The 8140-nt window shown below is 55.6% G+C and overlaps 2 protein-coding genes across 2 annotated transcripts; both read left to right on the top strand.

The window, feature by feature from the left end:
* Positions 1-1006: 1006 nt before the first annotated feature.
* PpBr36_10549 (uncharacterized protein) lies at positions 1007-3456 on the top strand (the record flags this gene model as incomplete). The annotated part of the gene is made up of 2 exons (XM_029897660.1): positions 1007-2710; positions 2876-3456. The coding sequence occupies exons 1-2, from the start codon at positions 1015-1017 to the stop codon at positions 3454-3456; spliced, it is 2277 nt and encodes a 758-aa protein (XP_029744107.1). The 5' UTR covers positions 1007-1014.
* Positions 3457-4670: 1214 nt separating this feature from the next.
* PpBr36_10548 (uncharacterized protein) lies at positions 4671-6433 on the top strand (the record flags this gene model as incomplete). The annotated part of the gene is made up of 1 exon (XM_029897659.1): positions 4671-6433. Exon 1 carries the CDS (start codon positions 4712-4714, stop codon positions 6431-6433), a length of 1722 nt encoding a protein of 573 aa, XP_029744106.1. The 5' UTR covers positions 4671-4711.
* Positions 6434-8140: the final 1707 nt, after the last annotated feature.

Genomic DNA, 8140 nt, shown 5'->3' with positions numbered 1-8140 from the left:
AAAAAGAAGAATTTTGGTTAGGGGCTTGATAAGGTCATCGTTTGTTCACGGGCTTACTCAACGACTGGCATCAAACCAAAACTCCAGGTAGTAAGCAGCTTGCTGCCTCTGCATTCTGGATCACGTGACTACGTCAAACGAGGACCGATTCAGAGGAGTGGAGTTAGTCTCAGTGCTCAAACTAGACCCCCCTGCTTCGCAGTGGGGACCGAGCGCTCCATGTTCCTTTCAGCCACATGGCTTTTCGACCAATTGCATTGGCCGAAAAGATCGCGCTCGTTGGGTGGACCTGACCCACAGGTACAACCAACGCCGCAATTTTTCGTGGCTCAATTGCGGAGTGTTCGTTCTAGGATGAGCCCTGAGACTAGCTAAGCCTCTCCGTAAACTCCCTTGGATTGATTACTGTTGTTGCGTTCTGTGAGATGTGAACCGACTGACTGATTTATTCCCGCCTTCTGCCCGATCCTTGTCCAGCAACTATCTCGACCGTAGCTAGCTGATGGGTTGCTCTTACTGTACAATTCTTTGCGGCACAGCTGCTCTGGTCCCTCACTACAAGGCCTTTCCAGCACTTTGGTCGACGCACTTTTTACCTTTGGGCTCGGCAAGGTTACTCAAGTGCCGACAACCGACCAATGCATACAATTATGACCTTACTATGGGCTTGTACCTGACTGGCCTGACCCTCTTGTGTGTAAGCCATCCTGCGAATTCTGACTGTAAATCCGTAATCAATTCGCCGATGCTGCTAACATCTCTGTATATCATTGCGACATGCTTCACTTCAACAATCCTCACCATTCTCTCCGCCCCTCTGTCTCTCTCTAATTGTCATTCTTATTTCCATTTCCATTTCGCCCCGGCACATCGACCAGGGGTTTGTCTTTTCATCTTGGCTTTATCATAACGCCGTAAAAGAACCACTAACCTCCCTTTCCGCTCAGTCATTTATCCACTAATTCTAAATAGCTACCTAGGTACACATCAACCCGCTAACAAACAGAGCTTGCCATGAAGGGCGCGCTCGTGGTGACGGCAGCCCTCAGCATAGGAGCTGCATCTGCCCGCAGCATTCCTCTCCAGGCCCGTAGCCCATACGGCACCGATGGCGGCCGCATCATAGCGGCCGACGCTAACCAGGATACCAGCCATGACACCCAGACGGCTTTGGAGAAGCGATTGTTGCCCCTAATCCCTGTACTTGCAACAGTAGGCGCTCCACTGATCGGCAAGGCCGTTGAAAAGGTTGTCGACAAGGTCTCTGGAGGAGACAAGAAGAAAAAGGAGGAGGAGGAGAAGAAGAAGAAGGCAGAAGCCGAGGCGGCGGCAGCAGCCGAGGCGGAAGCAAAGAAGAAGGCCGAGGAAGACAAGAAGAAGAAGGAGGCTGAGGACAAGAAGAAGAAGGAAGAGGAGGAGAAAAAGAAGAAGGCTGAGGAAGAGAAGAAAAAGAAGGAGGAGGAGGAAAAGAAGAAGAATGCCCAAAACACAGCCGTAGTGCCTGTGCCAGTTCCTCCTGTCTCGAATACCACCACTGGAGAGCCCGGCGTTGAAGGAGGTGTGCCCCCGGCCCAGCTTCCTGCCGAGGGTGCTGAGGGTGTTCCTGCTCCGGTTCCCGGCCAAACTGTGGATCCGTTGACTGGTCAAGTTTATGATACATCGGCTGGCCAAGTTGTTGATCCATCGACTGGTCAAATTATCGATCCTTTGACTGGCCAAGCTGCTGATCCTTTGACTGGCCAAATTTCTGATCCGTTGACCGGTGCTGTTGAGGGAACACTGGGAGGGACGCCCGAAGGCGGGGCCGCTGCTTTGCCTGCTGAAGGAGCTGCCGACCAGGATCTTGCACAAACTGTGCCTGGCGCCGCTACTGGTGCTGTACCCGCCACTGGAGCTGTCCCTGCTACAGGGGCTGTTCCTGCTGGTGCTGCTGCTGGTGCTGCCACCGGTCTAGAGGATGCAGCTCCTGTGCAGCCTTCCGTCGCCGGCCCCAGCGGGCTTCAAGATCCAGCGGCCCTTCAACCTCAAACCACCGCCGCCAACGCCGGACTTGCCGGATCTGGTGTCGCCCAGGAGGACCCGTCGCTTGTCGCTGCCAACCCCGCAGCCCTCCAGCCGGCTGCCACGGCAGCCGGTGGCGCCGCCGGCCTGGACGGCCTCGACATGTACGCGCAGCAGCCCGACACGCTCGGCGCGTCGTCGCTTGCCGCCCCTCCGGCCGCGGCTCTGCAGGCGGTCTATAGACGCGACGTTGCTGTCGCGGCTGGCGAGTCGGACAAGGCCGCGTTGGAGAAGCGCATTGTGCCCGCGGTCATGGGTCTCCTCTCGATGGCTCCGATGGTGGCGCCCGTCATCAGTACGGCGGGTGATCTCGTCGGCAAGCTCGCGAAGAAGATCAAGGGCAAGAAGGATCCCGACCCGGCTGCTCAACCAGTTACCGACCCGGCCGTCGCACCGGCGCCGCAGCCTGCTACTCAGCCTGTTCAGACGGCTCCTCAGGCGGCTCCTCAGACGGTTCCTCAGACGACCCCTCAGACGGCTCCTCAGGCGGCTCCTCAGACGGTTCCTCAGACGACTCCTCAGACGGCTCCTCAGACGGGTGAGCCGCCTGCCAACGATCCCCTGATGCAAAGCGCCGACGATCTTTATGGCGATGAGTTTGAGGATGATTTTGATGACGGCCTTGGCTCTGTTTCTGGTGCTGGTACTGGTGTTCCCGCGACTGGTGTCGCTGCTGGCACTGGTGCTGGTATCAGCGCTGGTGCTGGGCAGGCAGGTGGCCTTGGTACTGGTACTGGTGCTCCGGCGGCTGGTGTCGCTGCTGGCACTGGTATTGGCACTGGTGTTGGTATTGGTGCTGGTGCTGGGAAAGCAGGTGGCCTTGGTACCGGTACTGGTGTTCCCGCGGCTGGCGTCGCTGCTGGTGCTGGTGCTGGTATCGGTGCGGGTGCTGGGCAAGCGGGTGGCCTCGGTGCTGGTGTTGGTGCCGACCCTTATGCCGCCGACTCTTATGCCGCCGATGCATCTTTTGACGCTGGTTTTGAAGATGACCTCTACGGGGCCGCTCCGGCCCAGGGAATTTACCGCCGCGATATCGATGATGCTAACGCCCAGGATGGCAACGAATACGCTGACAGCCCCGATGAAGACGAGTTCTCCGATGCCCAAGAATCACTCACCCCCGATGTGAACTCTGCTGACCAAAACACCGAGGTCTACGACGATGCTAATGCCGACGCCGACGTCGACGAGGACGAGGACGAGGACGACGAAGACGGCGATGAGTACTCTAGCATTTTCAATGGTGAAGATCATCCTGATAGCACTGACCTCTCTAGGCGCCAATCTACACAGGAACCTCTGGTCTATGAGGATATAACTGACGACGAGGCAGTGGCCGAGATCATGAAGAGGTTTGTCCCGGCACGTCGCGTCAAGCGCAGCTGGAGGGCTTGATCTGGCGGAATCTTGCCGTCACTTTTTCTTGTGGTTTACTTTTCTCCTATTTGTACATCTACATAGAGACTGGCTGTTTTGCAAGGAGTTCCGGATGATAAAATATGGGTATCGATACGATTTGGGTAATTCCCTGGGTATTTACTTTTGTCTTTTTTTTTTTTTTTTTTTTCCTTTTCATTTTGCCGTCTGTACATATATACTCTGTAGGTATATACTTTTTGTTCTGCTTTTGCTTGCACAAATTGAATTTATTTAGTCAAAAGTTCTGCGCCTTCCAAGTCTCTGTATGCTCGACGGGCCGAGTCGGACTTCCCGAGACTTCATGGTTCAGCTCTGGAACAGTGTGGAGACTTTCAGACCATACGCACGCAGTCTCGCTTATTGTCCTGTTCACAGTAAGCAGACAGGACCCGTTCAAAGGATGGGCGGTTCTGGAATTAATTTCTAGGCGTAGAGACTCGGCGTGTAATATAGTATCATGCCATGAAGGACGGAAAGGTTGGCAAAACATGGACCGGGGCTGGAGGATTTGACAGTTGCCGTATTAAAAGAAATCAAAGTACCTTGATGTAAATACCGTTGCATTTATAGTTGAAGAGTGGGCTGATCTGGGGAAAGCGGGTTGCCGCGGCTCCCGCATATCGATGGTTGTGGAGTTGGCCATGGACGACATATAATACGTCGAGAGGATCCCAGCGAGCGTAAAGCGTATCCAAAGAGCCTGGGGGGGCGAAACTGCAGGTTCGTCTTTTACGAAAGGTTCCAACAAGGCAAATGGGATCATTTCGCCTCTTGTGGGTTGATCAATGCATCTTTTTTTTTTTTGTTCTCTGCTGTCGTAAGCTGATGAACAGCATGGCGAATTGAACGACCCTGAGGACGGATTTAATTCTTAGAGTTTGGATGCTTCGTCTGAAACCCCGCATCCGCATATGGGGTTAGCGGTTGGGAGGTTGTAGTTAGTGTATGCGTATGTACCAAAGTTACATGACCGAGGTATAAACCCTGGAGGCCAGGCTGCCGTACCTACCAACACATTCTCTCTGTTGATTTCGGGCTATCAACATTTGAAGCCGCGAGCATCATCAAAACAGTGGATCGCAATTCATACATTGACAGGCGAGACTGCTTGAAACAATCAAGCATCGAGGCCTTACTCGCTGTCACTAGCTGTCACTCGCTTCCAACTTTCAATTGCTATACGCCTTAAGTCACCATCGCACACAAGACAACTCCACAAAACACAGCAATCATGGCCGAACCATCAACTACACAACCCGTCATCATCGTCGGGGCCGGTCTCGCAGGCCTGGTCGCCGCCTTTGAGCTGACCCAGCGTGGCGTCCCCACCATCATCCTCGACCAGGAGGGCCGCGCGTCGCTGGGCGGGCAGGCCTTTTGGTCCCTGGGCGGCATATTCATGGTCAACTCGGCCGAACAGCGCAGGATGGGCATCAGGGACAACAAGGAGCTGGCCATGCGCGACTGGCTCGGCAGTGCCGGCTTCGACCGCCCCAAGGAGGACTATTGGCCACGGCGCTGGGCCGAGGCCTTTGTCGACTTTGCCGCCGACGGCATGGAGGATTACGTAAAGAAGCGCGGCCTTGGCTTTCTGATGAACGTCGGCTGGGCCGAGCGCGGCGACGGCACCGCAGAGGGCCACGGAAACTCGGTCCCGCGCTTCCACCTGACCTGGGGCACCGGGCCCGAGGTCGTGAGGGTGTTTCAGGAGCCGGTCGAGGCGGCTGAGAAGAAGGGCCTGGTCGAGTTCCGCTTCCGGCACTGCGTCGACGAGCTGATCGTCGAGGACGGCAGGGCGGTTGGTGTCAAAGGCAGGGTGCTGGAGGATGACAACAAGCCGCGCGGCGTCAAGTCCTCGCGCACCGTCGTCGACACATTTGAACTCCGGGGTGCCGCCGTCCTCGTCTCGTCGGGCGGCATCGGCGGCAATGTAGAGGCCGTCAAAGCTGCCTGGCCCGTAGACAGGCTGGGTCCCAAGGTGCCAGAGCACTTTGTCGTCGGCGTGCCGGACCACGTCGACGGCCGCATGATCGGAATCACAGAGAGCGCAGGCGCCAACGTCATCAACCGCGACCGCATGTGGCACTACACCGAGGGCCTGGCCAACTGGAACCCGATCTGGCCGTCGCACGGGATCCGCGTGCTTCCCGCGCCGTCGTCGCTGTGGCTCGACGCCGAGGGCAACCGGCTGCCGCCGTACCTCTTCCCCGGCTCCGACACGCTAGGCACGCTGAAGCACATCTGCTCGACGGGCTACGACTACACCTGGTTCATCCTCACGCAGTCCATCATCGCGCGCGAGTTCGCCCTGTCGGGATCGGAGCAGAACCCAGACATCACGGGCAAGTCGGTATGGCAGTTCGTCAAGCACCGCATCTTTGGCAGCAAGGGGACCGTCCCCGTGCAAAACTTTCAAAAGCACGGCGAGGACTTTGTCGTGCGCGACAACCTGCCCGACCTGGTGGAGGGCATGAACGAGCTCGCGGCGCAGCGGGGCGGGCCGAGCCTGGAGCTCTCCAAGATCGAGGCCGTCATCAACGCGCGCGACGACCAGTTCGACAGCCCCTACAGCAAGGACGCGCAGGCCATGCTGGTGGCCAACGCGCGGCAGTACTGGCCCGACAAGCGCGGCCGCGTCGCCGCGCCGCACCGGCTGCTGGACCCCAAGCACGGCCCGCTCATCGCCGTGCGCATGAACCTGCTCACGCGCAAGACCCTCGGCGGCATCGAGACGGACCTGTCTAGCAACGTGATGCGCGCCGACGGGAGCCGCTTCCCCGGCCTGTACGCCGCCGGAGAGGTGGCCGGCTTCGGCGGCGGTGGCGTCCACGGCTACAATTCGCTCGAGGGCACCTTTGTCGGCGGTTGCATCTTTTCGGGCAGGGCGGCCGGGATGGCCATGGCTGACGAGGTGTTGGGGACGATGACTAGAGATCTCAAGGCGAGGATATAGAATGCTGGAGGGGGCTGAAATCTGGCGTTTATTACTTTTGCTTATCTTCTCATCAAATATTGTACCATTATACAAATGAATGTTTGGATGTTTACAAGTATAACTAATCTTGCAAGTTGGCGTGCTTTGGCCTCATCCGTCTATACGTCTTTTGATGGTTCAAGATGGGATTTGGCGTGGCGAATAGGCTATCCAGCACTGGCTTCATGCCGGCAAGACCTAAGCTCTTCGTTGGCAACGCTGTCGACAAAAAAAAAGTTATCATGATGCAGCTGCATGTATCGACGTGACCCAGATCAAAAGCGCCGGCCCGACTCAGGCTATCATTCCCCGGGCCCGACCTTGTCGAAGCGCCGATGGCGCTACTACCATTCAGTGATCCTGCGGTGCCCCATATTCAGGAATGCAGTAACCGAGTGTCAATCTTTGCCATAGCCTGTAGGCAGCCCTGTCGCGATGCAACCATATGAAAGTGAAAACTTTGCAGCAGACCAGGTGATTATAGATGCTGAGGGATCAAGTCATGAAGTGAAGTGGCTCATTTAAAATCTTCAAAACCTTGTCCTGGCAGAGCCCTCATTCCTCCACAAGACCCACAACCGAAGAGGCTGCGCCTTGGGGTGGAAATGTCACTTTGCCAACGGCCTGAGATCGGATGTCCGATGCAGGAGTTGCAAAGGTTGATGTTTTGAGATGTATTACCATACTAGGAAGTCTCGGAAGCTTGGAACACGTCGGGTAAAGTACCTAGTTGGGCACCTGTTGCAAGGGGATAAAATTATAAAAGAAAAAAAAAAAAAAAAAAAAAAAAGCTTGAATTATTGGCAACCAGCAATCAGTCCAATGTGGTTGCGGGTTGTCTCAAAGCGGAACAAAAAGAATATAAAATAAAAGAATAAACAACCAAATCGAGACCTTGGTGGAACATGATCCGATGGCGTTTTTGGTGGGCTGCACTCTAATTGAGTGATGGCGGGGTCGCTAGGTAAGGCACATCTCGAATTTGCCCCGTCACTGGAGGCAGTGACAGATCAGTACGAAGTACGTACTGGGGTCATACTTGATTGTTTACATGTCGCATTAGATTTACAAAGTACCTCAAATTGCACGTCTACAGCTTGCCGCGGGTATGATGTAAGATTTTGCTACTACTGCAATAAGCCAGCCAGTTATACCCAAGCTAAATTGATCGCCAGCATCGCATCCCCATGACCCAACCGCATAGGAGCTCGGGATGCCCGCAGGAAATTAAAACCCTGTTGATCTTGCTGCGCGTGGAGACGTGGGCTGGCAGGGCCGCGTACTCCCGCTAGAAAAAAGACCGCTAAACCACAAAGCCTAGCCTTCAAACCCCACCTGACATCGCCAGAGCGTCTACTGATTGGTAGCAGCTTGTTCGACATCGCGGCCGAATACCCGGCTGCCACCAGGAGCAAGGTCTGTGTTGAGAGGGCCATCTCCCACCTTTTTATTGGGACTGTTTTTCTGGGACGGTTTCCGCTGCTGTTCGCGGCGAACCCAGTCACAGCGATTTCTATGTTAGCCCCCCCAATATTTCCCGTTACAACGGTGAACATAGCATCTCCGGCCTGTTTCTCCATTTTCCAGAGGGTTTTGGTGTCTTTGCGCTGCTTACCACTGCTTGCCATCCAAGCTTACTTACCCCTCCAATCTTGGCGCTCTTCGATTCCTCTTGGCACATCCTCT

The sequence above is a fragment of the Pyricularia pennisetigena genome, assembly GCF_004337985.1.
Source record: "Pyricularia pennisetigena strain Br36 chromosome Unknown Pyricularia_pennisetigena_Br36_Scf_10, whole genome shotgun sequence".
Taxonomy (NCBI): Eukaryota; Fungi; Ascomycota; class Sordariomycetes; order Magnaporthales; family Pyriculariaceae; genus Pyricularia; species Pyricularia pennisetigena.
The sequence above is the reverse complement of the archived record's forward strand: the minus strand, read 5'-3'. Positions and strand labels throughout refer to the sequence as shown.